Consider the following 27,846-nt stretch of genomic DNA (forward strand, 5'->3'; position numbering starts at 1 on the left):
ATGCAACGTACTCTATAATTAAGTCTGGATGAAAGCTCATCGCACTCAGCTTCACACACACTTACCTTTTACGACATAATGACAGTAAGGCCAAAATCAAATGGAGGAACTTTAATATGGCACCTCCACGCCACGCTTGGCCAATAGGGGCGATGCTGACCCCCTTCAGGCTGTGTCTACGTAAGACATGCCCCACCTGGGAGGTCCAGGTGAAATATGTTTTCATGCTTCAAGATGTTGTGGAAACAGTACGGGCGTTGGTCTGGTTTCCATTCTTGTGCAGCCACAACCCACAAGTCACCGATCACACCTTTATATCACCTTATGTATGAAACGATAAATTAAAAGTCTGTGATATAGCGCAGCATGCGTGAACGAGGAACCGCGATAGTCTTCATCTTTTCACTTCCTCAAAGAAAGGTCGTATGATAGTCTTCCATTTTGTTGGTGGCAGGCACGTGAAAATAGGCTCTTACAAATAGTGTCAAAAGTAGCTTTAATAAGTTTAAATGTGTTCAGTGTGTCGGATGAGAAAAGGCTATTTTTATTATTATTATGATTTCATGCGGTCTTTCTGAATTGCAAATTTTCACCTATCACTGTACCTCATGTATGTCACCTGCATCCATTGCACCCTTGGGGTTAGTAACGTGTATCTGCTACGCCACTAGGGGGTAGCAGGCTGCCTTTGTCATTCCAGAAATCCAAGAGAAGAAGAACATCCCCAGGTGCTGGCTAACCAAGTTTGAAACTCCCAAGTTGTTTGGATGACTGATGATTCCAAGAATTACATGGATTCTACTACTCAAGAATTCCTTTGGAAACAAGGTGGGAGCATTTTATTTGTTCATTTGCTTGTTTGTTTACAACCAGAACATCCAACTGTGTTTTTGGTGAGCTGGGTTGCTGGATGGTTGATTGTTTTGTTAGCTTGCTGGTTCGTTAGCTTACTGGTTGGTGGTCAGCTTGACGGCTGGTTTGGTGGTTGGTTGGTTGGTTGGCTGATGAATCAGCCAGTTGGTTCCCAGATTGAGCTTTTGTTTTTTTTTATTTGTAAGCAGGGTTTTGTGTTGTTGTCGTTTTTAAATATATTTTCCTCTCTCTTCTTAGTGGAGGTCTGCTCTCCAATTTTTCTCAAATGTCAACATTTTCTAATTCCATAATAATGATAATTACAAGTTGTGGCTGGCATGGTGGACGACTAGTTAGCACGTTTCTTTCACAGTGTATGTACACACTGTATTCGATTCCGCTCCGGCCTTCCTGTCTGGTCTTTTCATGTTCTCCCTGTGCCTGCGTGGGTTTTCTCCTGGTACTTCGGTTTCCTCCCACATTTGAAAAACATGCATGGCAGGTTCATGCAACACTATTATTTGACCGTCGGTGTGAGTGTGAGCGTGAATGCTTGTTCGTCTATGTGTGCCCTGCGATTGGCTAGCAAACAGTTGAGGCTGTACACCGCCGCCTGCCCGAAGACAGCCGGGATAGGCTCCAGCACACCCGCGACCCTCGTGAGGATAACTGAATTAGAAAATGGATGGATGGATTACAAGTCATAAATCTTAGACATTATATGAGAAATCATTATGCTCTTGCAGATAATCGCTCCTCACCCTCAAACTCCCTCTACCTTCTAAACCCTCAGTCCCTACCCAATCAGCCCTGTCCCCCACCCTCTGGACCTACAAAACCCGAACCAATTAATTGCTCGTTATTAAATAAAGGCATTAAATACTTATTTATTTCTACCTAATCTGTCTTTGTGTCCTGGTTGTCCAGAACCATAGAGAGTAGTAGTTCATTGATGTCCCTATAGCCGCAGACTGACTCTCTCAAAAATGATTTTCTGTTGTACGTTCAGTCCGTAAGACTTCTTGCCAAAACATACACTCCCGTTTAAAGGTTAGGGGGTCACTTAGAAATTTCTGAAGGCTTTTGGTTAGATTTGATTGACGTGGCAACCGTAAATCCTGAAATCTGATTGAAACAAAATATATATTGTATCTTGCATTCATGTAACGGAAGGAATGCTGCTAAAATTAATGCAGTTTTTTGGGGGGGCGTGGGGGGCATCAGGCAATTTTATGGAACAAATATTAGAACTTAGGTTGTAAATGTAGGTCAGTTCCTTTGATAATGCATTGACTGCACGCTGCTGGGATTTGGATACTTTGCTCCAAGGGCACCATCGCAATGGTTGTGACCCAGTAACCCCGAGCTGTCCTCAAATGAAAGAGGCTTTTTGTTGGTGCGGTCAAGGTTCTCTGGAACTATCCCAAACCGCAGCTGTCAAGTGACCAGCACCCCATGAAAGGAATCCCCCCCTCCTCTCCCTCCCTGCCACCATATTTTCCAGACTCTTCCCAAGTGCCGGCATCTGGGCTGGATTTCCTCTCGCAGAGGAGTTGGTTGAGCGGGCACCGCCGTTCCACTGGGAAGCCCGGTCAGGGACGGCAGATTAGTACGTGGGCATGCGCCGAGGGCCCGGCGGGGGCCCGCTGCCTGTGATCCGCCAGTAAAGTCGAATCCTCTGTGGCTCCCCTGCGGTTCCGTGTGGCCCGGGCGGCGGACCGCAGTCCCTGCTGACACCCTGTTCCAAAGAGGACATGGTTTTACTCCACCCCGTGATTTCCCGCGCTGACTTTTGACGACGAGGGCCACGGTCCGACGCGTATAAAAAGCCCATTTCGAACATGTTGTCTATGTCCCGGATCGCCGGCCTAAGGCCCACATAGTAGTACAATTGAACGTAAAATTTCAAGTCGACAAACTCAATTTTAAGTTGAGCAATTCAACGATATATTTGGCTTTCTTACATTTCACAACAAAGAAGAGTTTATCGCACCGCTGTCCCATGCGTCCTGCACTAGGAGCCTCTTTATGGAGTATACTGATTTTCATCACGCTTTTACGCCTTCTACTATTGTATGACATTTCTGGGGGTGGGGGGGGGGGACCTTTAACCTACTAGTAGAACAACTTGTTTCTAGTAAGACAAAACTACGATTGCAGCCATCTCGTTACCTCTGCGTCCTGCGTCCTAGACGCATAATTTTCCCGCCAGACGCTCAGTTCCAAATAATGTGCGTTTTTGGGACACAAGGAAATTTCTCAGCAAAAAAAAAAAAAAACGGTAAATCTTTTTTTTTTTTTCCCAGCAACGATCGCAGTTTGTTGTTCTGATCTCGCGTTAAGTCATCTCACGTGACGAGATTAACCTTCTCGCGAAACAATATTGGCGAGATCGGCCTTCGCCGCGTGGAAAGCAGACGATTGCTTTCCACGCGTGTAACGTTAAAACAAGCGTTGCGAACAAATGTTGCGAAAGTTTATTGCGGCGATATCACAGAGAAAAGCAGCTAAAGTTGGATTATTTTTTTTGCGATAAAAATCTTGTATGCCTGAATTATTTAAATTTGTGCAGAAATAAACCTATTATCAATGTATATTGTTTTTGTTTGTGTTATTATCATATGCAATTGAATAAGTAGACCGTTTCAGAATTCGAAATTTGGGGCTCTCGAAATGCATAATGGGATTTTTCTGATCAGCCTCGCAGGGCTCAAACTGTAAAACTATCACTGCTATTGGCCGTTTTCTTGCTACTGATTTGGTCCAGGAAGCCGCTAGTGCATGGCACAAGCCTAGTTGTGTCTCTAGTACAGTACAGAAGTTTAAGAGTCTAAGATTAAATTGCGCGCTAGTGTGTTGGATTGTCTTACTAGTGAGAAGAAAGAATGTACTAGTATGTGGACCTGGAGCTGAATATGCAGGATGCTTTGGTTGCCTCCCACCCATGACGAAGATGCAGCACATCTCCGCCACCCACAGGCGCCCCAGGGCTCTCTGTCCCCCTTTTTTTTTTTTTAAAGCTCGCATCGTGGCCGGAACATTTGTGTGGCCCCTGATTATATAGCAGCAGGGGACACTTAAAAAAACCGGACGGTTCCGTACGGGAATAATTCTGCCAAATGAAATTGCATGATTGCACGTTTGAGGTCGGCGACGTGATTTACGGCTCGGTCAAAAAAGAAAAAAAAAAACGCACAGGGCGAATACAACTTTGTTCTCGGGCATGTCAAGATGGCGCCCGGAATGTCAGAGGAGATCGTTTGTCATGGCGAGCTTTTAAGAATTTTATGGTGACCTTTTTTTTTTTTTTTTTTTTTGCGCGCGAACATGTGCGGCGAGACATGCGAGTCCAATTGTTGTGTCAGTAGTGGTGCCACGGCGAGGATGAGACTTGTGTGGGAACATGACATCCTCTCAGCGTGCGCATTTCTGCTGACCAGAAGACCCGAAAAGCCTCAACATGGCACCCAGATGTCAGCCCTCCCCTCTGCACACACTCTGGAATCTCTCAAAAGTCCCCCCCCCCCCCTCCTTGAAAAAAACAATCCTGTGAACGGGCAATTTGTAGCTGTGTTTGGATTTATTTTTAGAATATATCTCACCCTGGCAATTATTCCAGTACGCTGAATTATGTATGATGTCGCCATGCTTCACGCTACCATGTGCCCCGACGATCCCCTTGGTTTTTTTTTGGGGGGGGGGGGGCAGGAGGCTCATCCTTCTCCACACTATTGTCGCTCAGAGGACAGGCTTGACTGATGTTAGCCCGATATCAAGAACTACCTGCAGGGTTCCTTTAAGTCGGGCGGCGAGGCTGCAAGGCACGAGACTGTCGACATCTCGCCGCTCGCCAGCCCAAAAAAAGCTGTGACTCATATTCGCAGTTATGCCATTTATGTAGCCCCGTTGGGGAGGGAAGGAAGGCTTGGTCACACATTCCCCCCGCACCCCGGCCCCCAACTCACGTCGGTTGAGGTGGCTCCCTTGTAAAAACGGAGAATGTTTGGAAAATAACCACAGGCAATAACACGTTTTTGTTCTTTTAAATACGGGGCAGGAACGTGGTGGGTGGGGGTCGGGTGGCGATCTCATCTGAGGGATTTCCCCACAGGCTTATTTTTTTTAATTATAATTTTTTTGGGCCTCGATTGCTTTTGATATACGTTTCAAGAAAATGTAAACAAACCAAAAAAAAATATGAGCATATAATAAACCTTTTTTTTTAAATCATGGACGAATTTCAGACTATTTTACAGATCAAGAATATTTATTTGAGTTGAAAATGTAAATTACCGCTCACATTTTTGTCAAAAAGCTGAATGGATTGATGATTTTTGAAGCCGTCCAGAATGATATCTTTGTCGAAAATCTGATGAAACGCTCCTGATGTGCTCAAGTGGATTCCAAATCGGTCCAATCTCTCGAAATGTAAGTTAACTGTTTTCACATGAGCACTTATTAATCTGAAAAATCATCTCAAATTTGAAATGCATTAGTGCCCAATTTTGTTCTGAAAAAAAAAAATCTGTTGTTCAAAAAAAGCGGCAGGAATTAATTAACAAAATAATTGTTGTGAACGAGCCGACGCACATCAACGACTTTGAAATTGAGTCATTCAATTCATCAGGAAATAAATATGATTCAATTATTTTACTATTTTGAGTGTGTGTGTGTGCGTGTGTGTGTGTGTGTGTGTGTGTGTGTGTGTGTGTGTGTGTGTGTGTGTGTGATGGCTTCGGTGAGCCTGGTCTGTTTAAAACAAACAAAAAAAAGTGCGATTCACTCTCATAGAACGCATCCGCATCGTTCTCTTTTCCCAATGCGTGTTGCCATGGGAACCGTGGCGATGACTCCCATCGAGGCGGCTCAACAACAACAACAACAAAAAAGAAAGAGAACAAAATGACAGCCGATGCCGAGCGTGTTCAATCATAGAGCAATTGCAACATTTATTGAAGTGTTGGCTTTCTTGTATTGATTTTTCAACACATTACAAAAATACATATATGCTCAAAACAGCAGGTGTTCTGAGATGACTTTTTTTTTTGTTTGGGTTTTTTTTTTTAATTTTGTTTTTTTTTTCCTGCACAACAATGCACTCCCCCCCCCCACACCCCCCAACCCCCCTACCATTCCCTTGCCCGCCCTCCCTTCCCGTTCCCACCGGAAATAAAAAGCAACAAGGACAAAAAAAAAAAGTCAATTTGTACAAAGAGCCAAAGTGGAAGTTGTGAAAAGTGAAATCAGGGTCTCTTTTTTTTTTTTCCTCATATCTCTCTTTCTCTCAAATTGTGTCATCACAAGACCTTCAAGCAACCATGAGGACACACTCACACACACGCACACACACACACTTGCTCTTACAAAACCTAAAATAAAAATGTCTCAGTAGGTGGAAAAGTGTCCCTGCAAGTCCCTTTTATTTTTATTTTTTTCTTCTCCCCTTTTAAAAACAAAACATGGCACCTCACTCTGGCATGACTGTGTAACTTTTCAAATCCCTCCACCAGCATACAACAACAACAAAAAAAACAACAACAAAAAAACCGGGAGGAAACAATACTTATTTGCATGAAGCAAGTACATTTCATGTATGGCCTACTTTTGTAAACGTTATCGTGTTAATTCCTGATCAAAATTCAGGGATTTACATTTTTAAAAAATTTTTTTCCTCCCCCCCCCTGTTGGAACACAAATGAAGACGAGGACATTTCCTTATTTATTTATTTATTCTTAATGAAATATGGCGTGCGCCACTTTCATGTGGCTTTCGCTGTCTTCCCTCCCTCCCGAAAAGAAGACGCGGCCCGTTCCCCAGCCTCTACCCCCCCCCTGCCCCCCCCAAAAGAAAAAAAAACACATTTCATATGCTTCCAATTTGATTTGAATGACTCTTGTGTGTGTGCCTGGTCAAGGTCCCGCCGCCAATGCCGCTCACACTTCTTCATCCTCCTGCCTTTCATTTTGACAATAGCGGGGGGTGGGGGGATCGTTCTAGGTCACGCAGCCAAATGTGCTCAATATTATCACAATCTTTGATTGTTTTTGTGGTTATTTGGCTGTGCCCTCTGTTCGTTTTCACGCAGTGGCTCCTGTTACTTTACATTGTCAGCAACCGAGATTAAAATATGTATGGGTCAGTTTGACTTGGGGGTGGGGGGGTCGTGTGCAAATTATGTGAAATAATTTATTTTATATCTATATATTTTTAGTATTCGTAATCCTTTCATTGTGTTAGGGAAACGACTTGCAACAATTTCAAGTGGGTCAATTTGTCACTAACGCTTTAGTTTTGGGGTGAAATGACCAATTGTCATCGTCGAGGACACTGAAGCGAAGCAGAAGTTTGAAACCGAACAGTCGCTTTTAACGGTTGATGAAAATGGTTCGATTTAACCCGGCATCTGTGAATGTTTCCACAAAGTGACAGGAGTTGGGGGGCGGGGGGTTGGATTTGCCTGACACTTACTAAAACAAATCAATCGGACGCGTTTTTCTCTACATATCCCAAAATGGTGTCGCGAACGTTTAACTGGAATTAATTTAATTGCAAATATATAAAATGAGTCACTGAAACTATTTCCCCCCGGTCAAAGTATTTAAAATAACTAAATTTGACCTGCGCCTGAAGGTGGGGGGAGGTGGGAGGGGCCTGAGGCAACTCCCATATATGCATCCACACACACACACACACACACATACAATGGCGACGCAAGCAGCTGGTCTTCTTGATTGTTTTTAGGCTGCCTCTTTTCGGAAAACAGTTGGGGCGCATATTTTCTTTTTTTTTTTCTTTTGTTTCTTTTAACTAACAGAAAAAAGTAATATATTTACATAAACGGGACTGTTCCCCTCTCACGTGAATCACAAGTAGTCTTAACTTAACAAGCAGACATATTAAATATGGTGGTTCAATCCTACATGGGCGAAAGCATTAAGTGCAACCTGTTTTTTTTTTTTTTTTCCGTTTGTTTTACGTCCTGGTCGACAGCAAACACAGCAACTGTGTTTGCTTGTATTTCAGTGCGCCTTGTCCCTCTATAAATTAATTTTTCAAAAATCAATTATTGGCAGGCTGACATTGAACAGTGCTGGAGAGGAGCGGGGCTGGGGCGGAGGGGGCGAGATTGTAGTCCGCTGCTGCACTTGGCATATAGAAAACATCATTTACTCACTCGCATGATAATAACTTTCCTTAGAGGACAAAACTGGATTATTATCATTGTTCCGAAGGGCGACTTATTTCCAATTAGAAATTAAACTTTTTTTTTTAAATCATTAAAAACAATTTGAGCACGTAAAAAAAAAAAGAAACGCACACAAGATGTATCTGCACATGCCAAATTTTACCAAAAAGAAAAAAAAATCCAATAAATACACAAATTATTGCACAGTAGAAAGGCTCCGTGGAATTCCTAAAATCCTTAGAGGTGTCCGGACTAGGTTGAAAGTTTTAATATTCTCAGGCGACAAGAGAAATAATCAAATTAAAAAAAAAAGAAGAAACACCGATCAGTCTTGGGTTTTTTTTTTTCAACCTAAGAGAGATTATCCAGCCATGCCCCTTGTTCAAAGTAGTCATAGGAAAGATGTCTGTGGAGGCTCTCAGTCATCCGGGTCAAAGGTCATCCGCAAAAGTCGATTCGAGGCAACCGGATCCCCCTCTTAGCTGTCCAAGATATTTCAACTTTTACTCCAAAAAGCGTCCTGAAATTCGAAACGGGGGGGGTTTGGGCAAAGGAGCGAGATTCTGTCGAGAATGGAAGAAACCCCGCCGGACTAAATTGTGAAACGCATTGAACAGCGCGCGGGGAAGTCCGGTCGCCTCCGTTGGACATTTGCGGATGGTCGGGGCGGATGAGTTGCGCGCTCGTGGATGCGTTTGCGTTGGCGTGACGCTTAGCTTCGCTCGGCTTGCTCCAGTTTGACCTCGCTGGCCATCAAATGTTCGCCGTGCCACTTCTTCATGTGTTTCTCCAGCGTACTGTAGACGCTGAAGGGCATGTGGCAGATGTCGCAGCGGTACACCTCCTTGCCGAACTGGCCGTGCGTCTTCATGTGGCGCGTCAGCTTGGAGCTCTGGGCGCAGGCGTAGCTGCACAGGTCGCACTTGTAGGGCCTCTCGCCCGTGTGGCTGCGTCGGTGCACCGTCAGGTTGCTGCAGTTCTTGAACACCTTGCCGCAATACTCGCACGTGTCATTGCGCCGGTCCTTGGAGCTGGGCGGCCGGCCGGGTCCCGGCCCCCGCAGGAGGTGCGGCGTGCTGCTGCCGCTTCGGCCCGAGGCGCTGCCGCCTTCCATCAGCTCCCCCGGCGGCGTGGAGAAACGCAGGCTGCCCGTCTCGGAGGAGGAGTGCTCCGAAGAGGTGGCGAAGGGCGATTGGCGTGAGTCGGTAAAGCCCAGGAAGGGCTCCCGGATGAAGTGGCGCGAGGCGGCGTAGCCGGCCAGGAGCTGCGAGTAGACGTTCTCCGGCGAGATGAGCGGGAGGGCGGGCGGCAGTTCCAACTGCTCCCGCTCGATCTTGATCCTCTTGTTGTTGTTGGAAGGGCTCGGGATGGTGATGGGCGTGGGTCGGCGCCGGAAGAGGCCCGGGAAGGACTCGGCTTCGGACGCGCCCATCCCGCCGTTCATGGCGGGCCTGGGCTCCGGCTCGTCCGGCCCCCGGCTCTGCTCCCTGTCGCCGCGGCCCTCCGGGTCCGGCTCGCCCCCGTCGGGGCCGTCGCCGTTGGGCTGCCTCTCGAGGCTCCTCTTGTTGGGGTTGAGTCTGAGATGATTGTCCAGGTGGTTGTACGGGTGCATGATGCCCACGCCGCCGCTCTCGCCGACCCGCTTCTCCTCTGGAGACTGCCTGGGCCCGTTTTCCCGGTTGGGGTTGAACTCTTGAGAGTCCTCGCTTAGGTTGGAATCCGGCCGACTGCCGTTCCTCAGCTCTTCCTCCTCCTCTTCTTCCTCCTCTTCCTCCTCCTCCTCTTCCTCCTCCTCCTCATTGTCCATCCCCGCGACCCTTCCGTCGGCCTCCCGGAGCTTGTCTTCGCCCTCCGCTCCGTCCCCTCGGTTTTCCGCCTCGGGGGATCCGCCCACCGAGCCGGACTTGTTGTGCATGTGCGTCTTCATGTGCCTCTTGAGCTTGCTGGCTTGGGAGCAGGCGTGGTCGCACAGGTGGCATTTGTACGGCCTCTCTCCGGTGTGGCTGCGGCGGTGCACGATCAGGTTGCTCTGGAACTTGAAAATCTTGCCGCAGAACTCGCAGGATTTGGATTTCCCCGCCGACTGGTTCTGACCCTGCGTGTCCGGGGGACTGGAGGAACCGCGTCCGCCCTGCGGGGCGGGCGGCTGCGGGTTGTAGGTGAGAAAGGCCGGCGGCTTGGAGCCCGGCTGGAAGAGCGTGGGACTGAGCAGGCGGTGCATGGGGGGGACGCGGTTGGGCGACAGGGGGGGCGTGGGCCCTCCGTTGTTGTTGGTGTTGCCCGCCAGCTCCCTCAGACGCCGAGAGAAGTCCATGGACGGGGGCTCCATGGGCGTCAGGCGCATCACCCGCTCGAAGGCACTGGGATGCTGGGAGAGCAGCCCCATCTCTTCTGGACCCAGCCGCTCCAGTGGGGGTCTGGGGGGGGGCGGCGGGCTCACAAAGGGCGGCGTGGCCGGCAGCCGGGTCTCCATGAAACCCGGCGGCGGGGGGTGTTCCCTGAGCAAGGGCGCGGCCATACGCAGGAGGTGGAAGGGGTTGTTGGTGTCGCCCAGGAAGGTGGGCAGCGGCGAGCGGGGGAGGGCGTCGGCGCCCGGCGGGGGCGGCAGAGCCATGCGCGGGGTCAGCGAGCAGTTGGTCAGCTGGTTGTCCAGGTAGATGCGGATTCCGTGAGTGTGCTGGGCGTGCTGGAGCAGGAACCAGGCGCTGGTGAAGGTCTGCTTGCAGCTAGTGCAGATGTAGCTGGATGGCTCGTCTTTGTCTGGAGGGGCGGGGGTGGGGGGGTGGTAAAACAAAAGATATTTGGAGTTAATGTGCTTCATCCCAAACATTCAGTAGAAATTCAAACCAGACAATGTGGACTAAAGTATCAGGATACCAAGAAAGACACATGGAGTTGCCCTGTCTCCTTGTCACTCTTCGGGGAAGACTTTATGGAACATTGTGTCTGGTTGTGGTGGGGGGGTGGGGGCCGTGCCCTTTTAATTGATAAATTAATTAAAAGACTTTTTGTCCAGATAGCCGATACCCGTTTGTTCATCTGCGCGTGACGTTCGTGTTTGCGTGTGCATGCGTGCGTGCATCGGGGCCAATGCAGATGGCAGGTAGCACCCTAAGGGCTCCGCCCCACCCCCTCCCCATTATGCAAATGTCGATGTCAGCCTCGGCTTTAATATACAGATCCATCTCGTCTGGTCTGTCATTTCCATATGGAGGTGGCGGGGGCTGGCATGCAAAAAGGTGGAGGGAGGGTGGGCTGGTGGGGCTGAATATGAGATGTTAATATAAAAAGATGGAAGGGTGATCTTGGACAAAAAGCGAGATGCACAAAAGAAAGCAGCGAGGCGATTGCGTGACACGTTTTTTTGTGCAGTCGGAGTCTTGCTACGACACACACAGTAAACGCGCACGGCGGCGACCCCTCATTGACAAATTGCTCGTCGGAGTGACTTAATAAGGCCAAATGAATCGATCAGTCACTGCGCTGGGGCCTTTGTTGGGAATTATCTAATTCAACGCAGACCCTCTGGTTGCCTCCAAAGGCATCTGCATCTGCTTATGCGGCACCGCCAGGCTACTGCCGGCCCCATTGCGCGCCCCCGAGGCATTTGCGGGGATGTTCTCAAGTTTTTTTTGGGGGGGGTCGGGGTAAAATAGCTTCCAAGGACCGCGTCTTTAAAATTGTCACGTTGATTTCAACTGGGCGGAAAGAGGAGAGCTTCTTTCGCAAAGAGGTCCTGCAAAAAGAAATATCCAACAATCCCTTCCGCTGCCAATGCGGCGATTCCTGAGTTGACATCCGCCCATGTATCTCTGTATTGTCTTTTTTTCACAACAACAACAAAAAAGGGGGGGGGGTGATGACATGTTCAACGAACCTATCTGAGGAGGCCCAAGCTCTCGGCTGAGGGCCAGTTTGAGAACCGTGGCTACTGTCTGATCCAGGAAGCTCATTTAGCACTGTGATTGGTTGAGCTCTTTCTCTCGGGTGAGAAGGGCTGGTTTGGTGGGTGGGGGTGGGGGGGGGTATTGGGTCAGCAAAGGCTAATGAGGAGCTAATTTACTGATTCTGTCACTTTTTCGCTGCCATTAGCGGAGATCTGTTGCACTGTTTTGGCTGGGAGGGATGCGACCTGACTCCGACTATGACTGCTACGAGTGTGTGTGCGTGTGTGTGTGCGTTTGTGTGTGTGTGTGTGCGCGCGTACGAGCGGTGGGCTGCCTGCCTGTGTTTAGTTTGGCTTGGCTTCACACGGCCTCTTGGCAGCACCAAGCTGGACAGCTTAGCAGCTTGGATGGGGAGACGAGAGCGCAAGATAGAAGGAGGCGGCGGCGGATGGGTGAGGGGTATGGGGGGGGGGGGGTGATGGGCGTGCTTTGAGGACTACACTTTTTTTTGGGCACACTCACACAAGCGCACACGGTGTATTTACAAGCCCCCGAGGACTTGGCAGCTGTATAATCTGATCGCCAAACAAGGATCAATACGCCAAATCGTCGCGAGAGACGTCTTGATTTGTTGTTGTTTTGTATGTTTGTTTGTTTTTTTTTGCTATTCCATCCATCAGCGCATGCATACGAGCCAGCGCAATAAATAAGTCGTCCTTCCCGCCGCTGCCCCCCCCCTAGCCGCCACAACTGCAATGCATTTGCATCTTGTCATAACTTAGCCCGCCGCGCCATATGCCGTTAAGGGAGGCGTGTCGGCTAATAGAATGACAGCTGATGGCTGCTGCCTAATGACCACCAAAGACACATTTCATCAACTTCCCGAACAAGCCAGAAAAACTGGAGGAGGGGGGGGCGTAGCGAGAAAGTAGCACTCGATAGCGAAGCTTGTTTTTACAACGTCACCTTTCAACGAGGCCGCTCTGTTTATGGATTTATTGACGCAAATGTGTGTTTTGCTGCCCTGTGTGTATTCAATTTGCTGTTTGAAGATTATCATCACATTGATGCGAAATTACCGTCTGTGGTGCTTCGCATTTTTTGATCTCTGGTTTCATGTATCGGTGGGACATTAAACATCAACTCAAGAGTGACAACAGCTTGTAGCAAGCACACTTGGTCTCTTTTTTTTGTAGAAAACTGTGCCGGCCACCGTCTCTCACTCACAGCTCAAAGGCACATGTGCAAATATTTTCTGTACGTTTTACGCTTGCAGTCTGATTCCCCCCCTCCCCCAAAGTTAAATGTTTACTGTTTTAATGTGTAAATAAGAGATGTAAAACATGATTGACAAAGTTGGTTTGTTTGTGTCTAGGCTGCATCACTTCCTGTGCCGACAGCGAGTATGACGCGAGGCATGCGCTGCAGCCACGTGCCCAATTTCATCCATCTTGGTTTCGCGCAACGACGGAAACGTGGTGAGTCTCCTTTTATCGCATATTATTCTGCTGTGCTGTGTATCCTTAATTGCATTCTATGTTAAAATAGATGGACGCAAAGCAAAATCTGAAAAAGTAAAAATAACATTCCTGCCCCCAACACACACACGCTTGGCTTGAAGGCATCCTCATTATAGCCAATTAGTGAATGAAGCGAGTCCGTGCAATGTTTCACTTTTCGGCAATTAGAGGCTGAGCTCCACCTACTAGTGACCATCATGGTCAAGTACCAGTTAGTGGAGTTAATCACACACATACACACAGACACATGATCAGCGATTACTAATCGACAGGATGACAAGGAAAAGCGGCATTATCACTACCAGTAGTTAGCGATGAGAATGTGATGAGCTGCTTAAAAAAAAAAAAAAAAGAGTGCAGTAGGTCGCAAATGAATGCCAGTTGGACGTCTCCGAGCTGGAGACTTTCGGCCGGACGACTGTTCCAAGCCTTGGCGTCCGATTGTGTCTCGTCCAGGTGTGCGAGAATCCCGCCAAACGTTTCCCACCGAAGAATGAAAAAGGCAACGGCGCGATCGGCTTGGGAGGGCCACGCTGGGCCGCATGCATCAAAACAAAAACCAATGGCCAGGAGCCCTGCAGGAAGTGATTAAAACACTGGCACATGTACACCAGCGCAGTTGAGGTGGGCTGCTAATAACATTCTCTTTCTCCTCCTTTTCTTTTCTTACTCAAACCGCCGCGCCAATTAAAGATCTGAGCTTTACATCGCCTTTTATTCCTTCCAGATTGCCTTTTATAGCCGTTATTTTTGCCTTAAAGTACAAACAAAATGCCAGCCAATGGGCTATTGACTGCTCGCATATGGCCGCCGTCGAGAAATTGGTGCGAGGAGCTTGTCGAGGAGGAGGAGGGCGGTGATAGTTGGGAGGCGGGGGCGTGCGGGAGGTAGACAACGGGCATATGGCGCAGACATGTGGATTTGTCTTTAATTTAGGAATTCACATATGCCGTCGCTCTCGCCATCCTCGCCTGTGTCGCAATCTCACGCTAATCCACACCGAAAAGCTACCAAATGGCAGCTCTCATAGTCCATGTTGATTGCGCATGCAAAAAAAAAACTTTACGAGGAACTTTTGGAGTAAGGGAAAGACTACCAAAGCCTGTATATCGCTACTATACAAAAAAATTACTGCCTAGATGGGCAGTCAGACCAAATCTAAACAGGAAGAGAGTAAAGTGAGTCAAGGACTCATTCACTTTTCAGTCAGTATAAATTCTTGCGATTACAAATAGCTTTCGGACGAGTTTGCTGCCTAAACGGGCTGTCGTGGAAAATTAAAGCAGGACACGAAGAACGTGTTGAGCCGAAAAATTCGCATAACCATAGAAGAGCCAGGCTCGTTTGGTGCCTTAATAGCCGATAGATTTCAAAAATCCAAACTGGACATGAACAGGAACAGAGCAACGTTTCGATCAAAGACGTCATTTGCTTTTTTTTGCAAGCGCATAAGTGTCTTTAAAAAAGAAAAAGCCAAAGACATTGCTGCCTAAACGAGTTGTCAAAAATATACAAATCAAAACGGGGCATGGGCAACATTTGAGCCAAGAACTCCTGTCGTATTTAGTAAATATTGCAACAGTCTACGGAGCTGTTACATACCCGAATAATTTGCTGCCTAAAATGGCTGTTGTTAAAATAAGCCGGTTCAGACAAAGCAGGAAGTGAGCAACATTTTAAGGACAGAATCGTGTTGTTTTGAGTCAAGTTCGCGATAGCCTACATTTCTCGCCACACGGACAGCCCGACCTGTTTGCTGCCTAAATGGGCAGTCGTCGAACATCACAATACTACTGCTGCTTGTGTGCGTGCACATTGTGCGTGTGTGTGTGTGTGTGTGTGTGTGTGTGTGTGTTTGCGAGGCATTCCTGGGGGTTTGCAGGTTGGCTACGCTATTCCGACATTCCATCAAGGGCGACACGGCACAACACATTTACACTCCGAACAAAGCCGCCTGCAGGCGAGGCCGCTGGGACGCCAACCTGTCCCCGCCGGCACCTCCCCATCTCCAGCCTCCACACACACACACACACACACACACACACACACACACACGTGTACACACGAGGGAGAACGCAATGTGCACCTGTCAGGGGTTAGCTGACACCTCTCCTGCTGGCAAAGCAGCTCCTCATTAGCATGGCTGTGATCTAGGGGTCCCAGGGGGTCCCAACCTCCACACCTCGCCCCTGTGCCCACCTCTACGCCTCCTTCCTCAAGTTCCCACTCCGCACTGATGGCTTGTTTGTCATGAAGGCGGCTAATCAAGGGGGCCACGGGGGCCGGGCGGATCAACCGGGGACGGCGAGCTGGGGCAAGGAGGTTTGCCGCCGCCACCACGCCGTCTTCGTGTATGTTGGCTGGCTTGCTGGCTGGCTGTCACGCGAGCGACATTTTGGGTATGAAGGCAAGGGGGGGGGGGGCAAGTACGGGACCAGGGAAGGAGGAGTGGTACGGGACAGGGCAAGCCTACGGAGAGTGGCAGTAGCAGGCAGGGGGTGAGGCACTCACACAGTGGGGCTGGCTCCATGTTAAATGGAACCAGCTTCAGTTTACTAACCATATGCATGTGTGTGAGTGTGTGTGTGTGTCTAGCCAATATGAGGTCTGACAGCACAAAAGTAAGATTTAAAGGTGTCCTATGTTTACGTTCACACTGTATGGGTTCCGCAACACTGCATGGCGTGTTTAATTCGGGCCCGATTAATTGGCTACCTAGACGGGAAGCTGTCATCGAAAACCAAAAGCAGGAAACGCTCCACACAGACGCGTAGAGAGCCAATGGAGAGTGAGGTTAGTCTGGTTCGAAGCGTTAGTTTTCATGTCTGTCACAAGTTGAGTGATTGTGTGGCATGACATCAGTTGCGGTGAGCTCATGGTGTTGAGGAATCGGGGCCAACCAACACCAGGCCCGACTTGTTGGTTGCCTAAATGGGCAGTCGTAGCATTCAAAGCAAAGGCGTAAACGTGAGAATATCAATAACTACTTCAAATGCATGAATAAGTACAACACGGTGAAAACCCGAATGAGTGATGTTCGGACAATTAGACGGGTCTGTTTAGCGCATCCGTTTCTATTGACATACTCGTATTTCTGTACAGTAGTGGTAATATGGCATGATATCGATTGATGTTAGTATAAATGTGGTTTTGTTATGAGGTTGTTAGTTTGCTGCCTAAAGGGGCTGTGGTAGAAAATGAAAAATCAAGAAGATAATGATGACAGAGTGTGTACATCTGCAAACATCTGCAACACAAACAGATGGAAAACTAGTGGAGTGACGTTCCTCATGCTGTTAGATGGGTTTGGTTAGCGCGACATTTTTGGTTTTTGACATTAGTATAAATGAGGGTTTGAACACCCACACTAGTTTGTTTCCTAAATGGGTTGTTGAGCTCTGAGCATCAGTTTCCAGTATTAAAGTGGAGAAACCCATCCATCCATCCATTTTCCGAACCGCTTGATCCTCAGTAGGGTCGCAGGGGGTGCTGGAGCACCCAGCCGTCTTCGGGCAGTAGGCGGGGGACACCCTGAATCGGTTGCCAGCCAATCTCAGGGCACACAGACACAAACAACCATCCACACTCACAATCACACCTAGGGACAATTTCAGAGAGTTCAATCAGCTTGCCACACATGTTTTTTTTTGGAACGTGGGAGGAAACCGGAGTACCCGGAGAAAACCCACGCAGGCCCGGGGAGAACATGTAAACGCCACAAAGGGAGGCCGGAGCTGGAATTGAACCCGGTACCTCTGCACTGTGAAGTCGACGTGCTAACCACTGGACTACCGGGCCGCCGTTGAGAAACCCATTTTCTTTAATAATTTCAAATGTCTAAAGCTGGACATTTGAAATTTCAAAAGTGGTTTCATTGTAATTCAGCCTAATGTAAAAATAATAATAATAATAATAAAACAAATCAAATGTTTGATAAGCGCATAAAAATGCAAAACATAAAATATTAGGGGGTGGTTGCGAGGTGCCGGAAATGAGTAGGCCACCTGTAGATAGTGGGGGGTGGGGGGCCGGGGGGGACGTCAACGTGGAAAGGAAATTAAACTGTTCATTCGCTTTCATTCTTGCCGAGCTGGCGTGTGTCGGCTGCTGGCGGCAAACGCGGCCCGTCTAGGCGATGACAGCAGGACGCGCCAAAGCGGCCCGGCCGCCGCGACGTGTCAAATGACAAGTGCCACTAATTGAATTGGAAAGTTGGAAAGTGATGAAAACGTGATGAGTCAGGACTCCCTCCACACACCACCTCCACCCATGGGTTTAAAAAAAAAAAACGGGGGGGGGGGGGTGGCGAGTTCTGATCTGCTCAAAGAAAAATGTCTTTACTTTTGTAATTCGTCAAACACACACGCGCGCTACAAAAAGAGAGTGTGCTGTAATACAACCAAGCCAGGATGTTCGAATCCAAGCGTGACTTGACTGTTTTTGTCTAATCGTCAAACTTCGCTGTTCTAAAATTGTAACTCAGCACTGCTCATATGTCGACAAAACGAGGTTCAAATTTGGTAGCAATCGGACTCAAATCTAAAAGTATGCCTTCGAAACCTGCCCCCAGAAAATGACTCAAATGAGGCTAAAATGGCCACTTGAGTGCAAAATGGCAGATTAATCATGTATAGGATCTTGAGACTTTTTTTTTTTGGTCAGGACTCAAACTCCACAGAGAGCGCTACCAAGTCCAATTTTTGCCATCAACAACACGCAATGAAAAAGACTGGTGTAATTTTTTTTGACGATTGAATATCTGGTCAATGTTGTTGAAAGTTCCAAAATTCCAGAGCTCCCTGAAGGTGACATTTGTAATCCTCTTGAGGGAATGGCTTGCGATTGGTGAAGAATCAGGAAGTGGGGTTAGCGCTACCTGTGTGGCCTTCCGTCGCGACGGCGACAAAATTACGAGGACACTTGGGGCAGCGGCGGCCCAAAAGAAAGAAAATTGACGTGTGTTGAGGAAGCCGAGGGAAAATGCTTTTATCACTACCACCTGCCATTCTATTGTTCATAGCGGAATTACCGGCACTTAAATGCGGTGTTGTGGAGCCGCGCGGCGGGCGGCGGCATCAAGTAAACAATGGCGTCATCGGCGGCTACGGCCGAAAACGCGCATTTTTAATAATAACAGGGAGGCGCAACAAGCAGAATGTGAAATATTCCCCGAGAAAAGGTCACCAGCGGCCCTTTTAGATGCCTTTGAATGGATAAAAAGCAGCTTTGACGACTTTGAGCGTTTTCCATCCAAATGAGCTCGAGCCGAGCCCCTGAGGGACGCCCGCTTTGTCCGCGCTGTCAGTGTCCCATTCACCACTGTTCCCTTGCCTCTATTGACTCCGACGTGCTAATGCTGCTTAGATGGGTTATTTGATGTTTCGAGGGATGAGTGCGCTTCATAGCAAAAAGGCGCCCACGCCGCGTCCTCTTCTCAGGAAAGAGCGGGAGAAACCTCCAGCGCAACTTCAATGCACCAACGTCATTCTCAGGAATGTGACTCGGACGAGGCAAACATAGTTTTCGTGTGAGGTTCAAAACATCCTCCAGACCCGTTCAAGCGTCTTCTGACACTTATGTTGCCCAGCTGGCTCGGGCACTCGCGCTTCACACGCAGCCGGCAGGAAACCTTGAGCGTATTGAGCAAGACAGCAAGTAGGCCCCTACTTGGTCCCTCAACGCAGTTCGCCAAGTTTTTATGTCAAAACTTGCCTTCGCGAGAAGCCAATTTGCCAACGAGCTAATCAGCGTTAGTGAGCTAACACACACACAAAAAAAAAAACAATGCGACGGTGATTGCGGCGCCCAAACATGTCGTCAAATTACAGCCGGCTAAATGTTGGTTTAATTTATTGGCGAAGTGTCGTCGAACATCTCTGCTAATCAATTAATTATTTTTTAAAAACAATACCCCCTAATCAAGTCGTATTCACGTACGACTTAAAGGGGTTTTGGTACGCGGAGAAATGATTAGCATGTCACGCGTAATGTGCTACAGAACATTCAACTTAGCAAAATGTTCGTTTTAGCTACAGGGCTCCGCCTAGCGGTGTTTAGAGGTGGGAATTGCAATCCTACGGCGATATGACACGGCTTGATATTGATTTTTGACGACGTCTTACAAAAGAAAATGACGTAACATCGTAACATGCTATTTGATACGGTTTTAGTGATAGCATCAAAAGCAATATTGAATGCCGGCGTCTCGATCCTGGAACGAAACAGACGGTTGGAAGCGAATGACGCTTGGTTAGGCTTACACTACGAACACATGAACTTTTCTTTCGAGATTGTAAGAATCCCATTAAGCTAGCTCTTCCTGTGTAGCAAGTACGCGGTGTAATGTCCAATCACGTACCACCCAAACAACTCCTTTCGGTCGTCTCAGGTCGCCCTATCAATGCCAACAAAAACAATGGCACTCAATTATGAAGTTATTTTCATGATTATCACCAAGTCCAAGCGCCTGTGATGTTAGCTTCTTTCGCGACATTGACTTTCCCACAGCCCGCCAACACAAACGCCTTTCATCGTGCGTTCTTTTGCTTTTCACGCCGCGGGTCCCGAAACCTTCCCAGGTGCGTCCAACCGCCTCCACGCCGCAAATAGAGACATGCTCGTCCCTTGGCGCGGACACACCCTGCGCATAGTTTTCCTAAAGTGTGTGCGTGCGTGCGTCTGTGTGTTTGAATATGTGTTTGACGGGTCTTCGTTTGGCCTCAGGGCCTCCCTGGAGACTTTTGTGTGGCCTCTCTCTCGCTCTCTCAATTGGTTCTCATTATCTCTCTGTCTTTGCGGCTGTTATCACGCTGATACATTTCCTGCTGTTGGCACGGCTCCTGCATAGCTGATGGTTAAAAGAAAGCTGCTTTCATCTAGCCATTGCCTTTAGGACACACACACGCACGCATAGGGGGTGGCGTGGTTGGGGCCAGCATTGCCCCCGCCAGACCACAGGCCCAGACAAGCTCCACTGGCACAGATCGGCCCGATAGCATCTCGACTTTATTTCATTTTGGAAAAGACAAGTGTGGGGGGGGGAGAGAAAAAAGAAACATGGGGGATTTTTAAGTCTGTCGGGTGAGGTTAGACAGGCAGGACGTGGCACGGCGCGACACATGTTGTGCTGCTCCACAGTTAAGTCATAGCGCCGGCTAATAAAAAGCAGATTTACATTTCTAATGAATAAAGCCAGCAGTCAAATTGTCCTCATAATCTTCTTATTTATTTAAATAACCTCCACCCAAGTCCCCTCCCCTCCCCTCCCCCATCCCCTAAAGGAAAATATAGAAAACATGCAAACAGTTTTAGGGCTGTAATATTTACCAGATAATAATTTCTGCCCAACCTCATAAATTATCGCAGCACTTGAAGCCACAACAAAAAAGAGAAGCTGCTGCTTTTTATTTCCAAATAAGTCACTTAAGTATGCACTTCTGCTTCTTCTTTTCTTTTTTGGGGTGCGTGGGGTTATTGATTTTTTTTTTTCCCCTTCAGTTACAAGTTTTTTTTTCTCCACATACCCGTGTAATAGCGCACATACACACACACACACACACACACACACACACACACACACACACACCGTTTTGGCCGAAGAGTGCATAATTCTTCAAAAAGAGGCTGCAGGCTGTTTATTGCCACTCCGAGTTGAAATTTACTATCAAACTAAACATAAAACAAGGAGAATTACGCGCCGTGTATTGACAGCAACCACCCAACTTTGCAACTTCTTGCTAGATTCACGCTAACGCACAATGCAATACGCCATCAATGGGCGAACAAAGCTCTTATCTGTGCTGTTGTACTTCACGACTTCTAAACCACTTACTATGTACATGTACGCAAACGGTATAACAATACCCACAGGCATATATTCTTTATCCTCTGAAAAAAAGTACCATTTGTATTACTGTAGATGACTGAGTCACTTACGGTAGCTGAATGACTGTTCAATTTTGGAATTACTGTATGTTTTTGGAAAGTATTGAATTATTGAGTCCTATTTTCCTGCTTATTGGGGGGGGGGGCAGAGGGGTTGATACAGATTCATAATAAACTGGCAGCCAAATATCCCAACAAGGAATTACCCCGCTGTGATGTTTGCATTTACCACCATCTTGTGCTTTTGCATCACCGTAATTGCACGAGACAAGTAAGTGGATGCAGTGAGGGAAGTTGGAGGTGGTGGTGGGGGGTGGGGGGGGGGGTAATAATACTATGTTGCCTGGGTGGAGGGGGGGTGTGTTGTAAGTGCAGCAGGAAAAGCTCTCAGCATCTTGGCGGCGGCTAAAAAGCCAAATAAATGGCGTCACCGAGCGGGACGCTAATGAGATAAAAGGAGGAGGAGGGGGAGGGCGGCGGTGGCGGTGAGAGGCAGTCCGAAACACTAACAAGATACGTCGCTTTTTTTTTTTTTTTAACATGCACTCCTCGTGTGCAAAAAGAGGGGTATTGCGAGAAGGACCCCACAAATGCGCATCATATTCAGACTTTTGATATTGACGGCATATGAGATGGTTGCAAGTGTAAAAAGAAGTCATTCGTTGTCAGTAACATTTATAGAAGAGAAAGAAAATGACGTATTACCTAACCTCTTGTGATTCTTCTCTTGCCGTCGCGGAATAGTTGAAATGTCACAATATTATGGGATATAATTATGATTATTTGATATTATGGGTTACTTAAATTTTGAAAAAAAGGTTGACAGTATTTTCCAAGTATTCCAAATATTTTTCGTGCACTCAAAATTATAGTAAAAATTTTGCTATTTCATAAAAAAAAAAAAATTCCCCCTGTATATTCAAATTTTTTTTATCCCCCCCCCCCCACACTCTCCCCAATAAATACTTCTTTTTTTGTAAAATCAAAAATATTGTTCTTATTAAGTGACGTAAGTTTTTCAAAAATGCATTCTGGTAAAATCCTGAAAAACATTTTTCTCCTAAAATTGTCAAAATCATGTTAGTCATTTGGGAGATAAAATGGTGACATTTTGCTTCGTAGTATTCAAGATTTGTCTGGTAACTTTTTTTGTTTCTCTTCTGGAAATGTTCCAATGTTTTGGGGGGCTGGGGGGGTGCATTTTTGTATTGATCGCAGCAATTCAGCGGAGAAAGAAAACTGGGAGGAGGCCGGGGGTGGAGTCGGTTCAGCGCGAGCTTCTTTTAATTGCTCTCCCTCTTTTTTATTTTTTATTTTTTCCCCTTCTTTCCTCGAAGCAGAGTACACGCACACATCTGGAGCGCGCAAGCACATGCTGCAAGTTAGCGGTGGCGCTCGCACTCCAAATTAGTGGCCACTTTTATTCCCCCTCTGTGGTAGGAAAATATCAAATCTGCTGCCATATGAGTGCCATAAAGCCGCTTGTGCTGCGTTTGATGCCTTCATGTGGGACTTCTTAACTCGTGCGTGTGCGTCTACGCGCGCGCTTTTCGTGAATGTCGGTCTTGTCAGCCTATTGGAGCGTGCGTTTTGCACTCGTGGATTTTTCTTTGCGGGTTTTTACAGTATTCCGATGCACCCAAACACATATGCTGATTTCTGACAGCCCGTCGACGGCGCTTCCCATGACAGCGGTGCCTCTTACTGACGAACATCTCCTCGTATTAAATTTTCAACTTACGAAATGTCTCAACGGGAAAAAATATTGTTGTATATTTCTCCCATAACTCTTTTTATGGAAGAAATATCAAGATAGAAAAGCTACTCACAGGTCCGAGTTTCCTGAACGCAACATTCTTATAGCTGCTCTGCCATTGGCTATTACCGAGCATCATCCTGGCATCCCATTGGCTCAGAGGAACCTCTACCGTATGTGTCGATGTGTGTAGATAGATATATATGCGTCTATGTAGTGTACTCGTCGTTCGTCCCTCAGGCCATGAGGCGTTCCGGTAGTTTTACGTAAATGTCAATTTTTTTTTTTTGCAATAATCTAATTGTAACATGCATCTGTTCCATATTTTGATGGATTTTTATGCTTTAGGAAACATTTGTCTGAATTTGGAACAAATTAGAGCATTTACATACAGTACATGGAAGACGCGTCTCTACTTACAACATTTTTGAGTTGAGAAATTTCTTCCAGAACCAATTAATTTCATAAGTAGAGGTGCCACTGTATATGAAGCTACCAAATATTGTTTGAACATTTTGGGTGTTTAAATGTTTGTGTCTCGTTTCGTGGATGAGTTTCTTCAAATAGCATTTGTATGAATTGATTACAACTGCCGTAGCGTCAATGCTAATATCCGTTTGCCCGCATAATCGATTCGGATTAAAATATCGGATTTAGTCGATATTTCACAATGCTCTTTTTTTTTTTCATGGGTCAGCTTTACAGTGAACAGCGACAAATAAATAGCTCCAAGCAAGCACGCTTTGCCTCTGATTCAGAAAACCGCGCAAGCTAACGTCTTTTTCCAGTTTACTTCAAGTGATGATTTGCGACAGTCTCTGTGTGTGTGTGTGTGTGTGTGTGTGTGTGTGTGTGTGTGTGCATTTTGAAATAGTCCGCCATTTTCCCCCAAAGGTCCTCCAATATTTTACCCACAAAGTTCCAATTTTATTCTTGCACGTTGCCCGAAATACTCCCTCATAGTTACCGATTGCCCGCCCTGTTCAATGAAGCCCCGAAAATGAAATCTCAGCCAAACTTTGACACGATTCCCATGCTGTCGTTCGGGTTTGTGGGCAGCCTTATTGGGTGTTTACTTCCTGTTTACGTGTGTGCCACGTCGTCCTCAAGGAGGTCAAAACATCCCCAAAACACGCGCGCACCCCCCCATATGTAATGCATGCATTCCGATTGAACATGTTTTTCCTATTTAATCTGCCACTTGACAGCATGGGACACACAGACGCGCGCACACACACACACACACACACACACACAGTCATCAACATTTGTAGCTACAAAAAAGGCATTAGAGGGAGGTCGGAAGCATAAACAAGTTAGTATTGCTTGTGGAAAAAAAAAAAAGCTTAAAACAGAAGCGGCGCACTCGCTGCGTTCCCCACTGACTCACACATGCGCGCGCGCACACACACCAAAATAGATGCCCACATGCCTCGCGGAAGACGTAAGATGGATGCGCTGGCGCACTTTCAAAACACTTCGATTTCGTGAACACGCACGCATGCCCGCGCGCGCACGCACACGAGTGGCAGCACGTTCACCCCGAATCACAACCCGCGAGCTTGGACATCAAAATGAAGTTTCTTCCAACGGCGCGAGGGGGTGAGGAGGGGGCGAAGAAAAAAAAAATCATTGGGAGTAATTAACGCATTTTCATATGCAAATGTGATTAATGCAAAACTACAAAGTCATTATGCAAATGAGCTTTTCCTTGAGCCCCTGTACAAATATTCGCCCCTCAAATCAGGGATCAGTCTCGCCATCTTTTTTTATCTAACACCGCGCCCCCCCCAACCCCTTCCCAGTCCCTTCCCCCTTCTTCCTTCGTTCACTGAGATAATACATAAGTAGCATGTGAAGTTATTTGGAAGTGTGTGTGTGTGTGTGTTTGTGTGAGCGCAGGATGCCGCCTGCCTTCTGATTGCGGGGCTGCTCGGCACTGGAGCGAGACAAGGAAGCGGGCGCGCAGGGGAAGGTATGAATATGCAAAAGCCTGATTGCTTTTCATGATTAAAGCCTATTTAATATGCAAATGAGAGCAAGCCAGGTGATTAAAAGAGCACTGGGTGGTGGGGCACAAAAAAAAGAGGGGGGGGTGAAGGGGAATCATATTCAAAATTTGACCTCTTAGGCCGGGGAAGGTCATTTTTTAATTTGGGATTCATTGAACACAAAAGGATCAATTAGGGCACCTTATCAATATTGTGACATCGCACCTCAGCACGGCGATTTGAGAACTTTTGATAACATATTGATGAAGGTCACAGCGTGTCTCTTGATCAAACAGCAATGATATTCTGATCAAATATTGATAAGGCGAGATCGGAAAGCAGCTGTCGGGAGAAACGTCAAGTTACCCGTACGTCTACAAACTACGATCCGCTTTCAACATGTACGTTATGTGTGTCGTGACCCGAAACGACACGTGCGTTTACGTTCGACCACATTTTCTCCCAATTTCTATCGAAAATTCAAGTCGAGACTGGGAGCCGAAGGCTTCTGAAAAAGAAAGTTGAGTAAATCCCCGTGAAATTTACTTCGCGCTAGCATAATAGCATTTATTTTTAGCGTTGAATTTTCAAAACTACAATCAATTAGCTCTTTTCAATCACATATCAATCGTGTTTTCATCTGATATTGATCCTTCAATATCTCCCAAATCATCGCACCCTGTGACATTGCATCTCGTTGAACAGTAATTCAGCTCTTTCTGCCCCCCCCCAAAAATATACTGTTATAGTTTCGCATCGTACAGTAATGTTGCACTTTTGATCGACAAGTGATGATCAGCAGCTCCGTTCACGATGATGGCGAATACGAGGTGACTCGCGTTTCCGAAAACGGCAGTTGTTTGTTTACAATCTAACGCAACGATTCGGTGGAGACGTGGACATCTTCACACAAGATTTTCAGCCCGGCACCTCGCGGGAGTCAAACTCGGGACCACTTTTTGTATTGCGGCTCGTCTTCTCTCCCGCTTGTTGAAGAAAATAAGGGCCAAAAATAAATTCTGTAAAATAAATACGACAACAAATAATAGTGAAAATTCATAAGTATAAAGCTGACGAAGGAAGAGCTTTTTTTTTGTGGGGATGTGATTTTGCTGCTTTGTTCTCAACTTACAACCTTTTTATCGTATCCTTGTTTATTTATTATTACTTTTTTCTTGCGCCGTCTCAATTTCGACTGCACAAATGGGGATTCGCTGGAAGAGCCATTCCTAACATCTTCAAAGCAACATTTTGGCGCGGAGGGGCCCAACAGTGTGGGCAACGCAAGTGGGTCGCCCCACCCCTCTTCAACACAACCGCCCCTCCTCCTTTCCCAAAAGATTAAAAAAAAAAAAAAAGTTTACAGCCCGTCGAGTGGACGAAAAGCCGTCGAGAGACATGTTTGAGGATGTCGCTGTCACCGTCGCGTCTTATGAAATATTCACGCCCCCCCCCCCTCCCCGATCTGTTTTCAGCGCTTGTCACGATGTGATGGCATGCCTCAAAAGTGTTGCGAGGGGGTGCGCCGACGGCCGTCCTGGCAGGAGGTTCAAAGCTGGGCCAGGCTCGTCTTAGCCCGCTCCTCTGGTAACATCCCGACACGCCTCATTCTTTACACACACACACACACACACACACGCGTGATATATTAGCAAGGCGTCACGAGCCCCAGACCAGACAGGAGGTTGTAAAAGCAGGTGAGTGAAAAAAATGTGGCAAGGGCCGAGGTTTGCGCATGTTCACTGTGCACGCTGTTGGGCCAACGGTGCGCGTTTGTAGCGCAAGCCGCTAACACTTGACTTCTCAATAACTGACCTCAGCTTCACTGCTCTGCACACCATGCACCCCCCCCCCCCATCCCCCACTCTCACACACACACATTCTCCATTCCGGCAGTAACGTGTGATGTAACAATATGCCACTGTATGTACAGTTTACGTTTTTCTTCCTCTCTCTTCTCAGTTGCCGCCACAGATCGGCGCACCCCCTTACCGCAACGACACCCCCGCCCCCCCCCCCGAAAAATGTTGGACTAATACAGAACTGTTCAGGATCTCAGGCAGGGATCTAAAGCTGACTTTCCAACTTGTTTTAAGGTACACGCCGACTTCTACATTCCGATAGATTGAGCGCACCACCATATCATTGAGCAAAGCCTTGGAAAAACAAACAAAAAAACAAACAAACCTGAATGCATATCGTGAATTTTTAGGGCTCCAAGGAAGTCCTTTGACGTGATCTAAAACAACTGTAGTACAGATGCACGGCTAACTTTTTAAGCTTTGCACCCCTTTTCGCATCCCCACCCAGAGGTGGCGCGCACCACTTTACCCAGCACTGTTTCAAAGGTAGTCTTGACCAAATGAGCTGCCGTCAAATGTTGAATCCACACCGCCTCTTCAATGTCACTACCACCGCTATGCTCCTATGAAACCAAAATATGTTTTTGTGGGGGAAGGGAATCTCAAATTGTATGTGCACCATCATCCAGATTTTGCAAGAAATTATTATTTTTTTTTTTTTTTAACAGACTCATGTCTGCATACAGAAGACGATGACAAGATAACCTTCCTTGGCAGAGGTAATTAATCAGGAGTCACTTGAGATAATCGCTCCTCTACAAATGTTGAGCGGCCAAGGCGTCAAAGGTCAACACTGACCGGCCACTTCATTAGGTACACAGGTGCATGAATCCAATATGGGGGGGAAAAAAACATTGTCGGTGGTGTGTGCATCACACTGAGCTAAAAATGTCACCCTGTGTTTATT

At 47.2% G+C, this 27,846-nt stretch overlaps 1 protein-coding gene and 1 long non-coding RNA gene across 2 annotated transcripts in view; one reads left to right on the forward strand and one right to left on the reverse strand.

Annotated features, from left to right (window-relative positions):
- Positions 1–545: 545 nt before the first annotated feature.
- Positions 546–27,694, forward strand: LOC127592226 (uncharacterized). Its single transcript, XR_007960089.1, has 6 exons — positions 546–828; positions 13,302–13,404; positions 24,989–25,061; positions 26,553–26,664; positions 27,040–27,173; positions 27,608–27,694. It is a non-coding gene; the product is annotated as an uncharacterized LOC127592226 (long non-coding RNA).
- The window catches only part of bcl11bb (BCL11 transcription factor B b), a 36,600-nt gene continuing 14,530 nt past the window's right edge, over positions 5,777–27,846 (reverse strand). Inside the window, exon 3 of the mRNA XM_052052731.1 lies at positions 5,777–10,799. Coding sequence (XP_051908691.1) covers positions 8,752–10,799 — 2,048 coding nt within the window. The 3' untranslated portion in view covers positions 5,777–8,751. The remainder of the gene's footprint in view (positions 10,800–27,846) is intronic.

This window comes from Hippocampus zosterae, chromosome 19 (assembly GCF_025434085.1).
Source record: "Hippocampus zosterae strain Florida chromosome 19, ASM2543408v3, whole genome shotgun sequence".
NCBI lineage: Eukaryota > Metazoa > Chordata > Actinopteri > Syngnathiformes > Syngnathidae > Hippocampus > Hippocampus zosterae.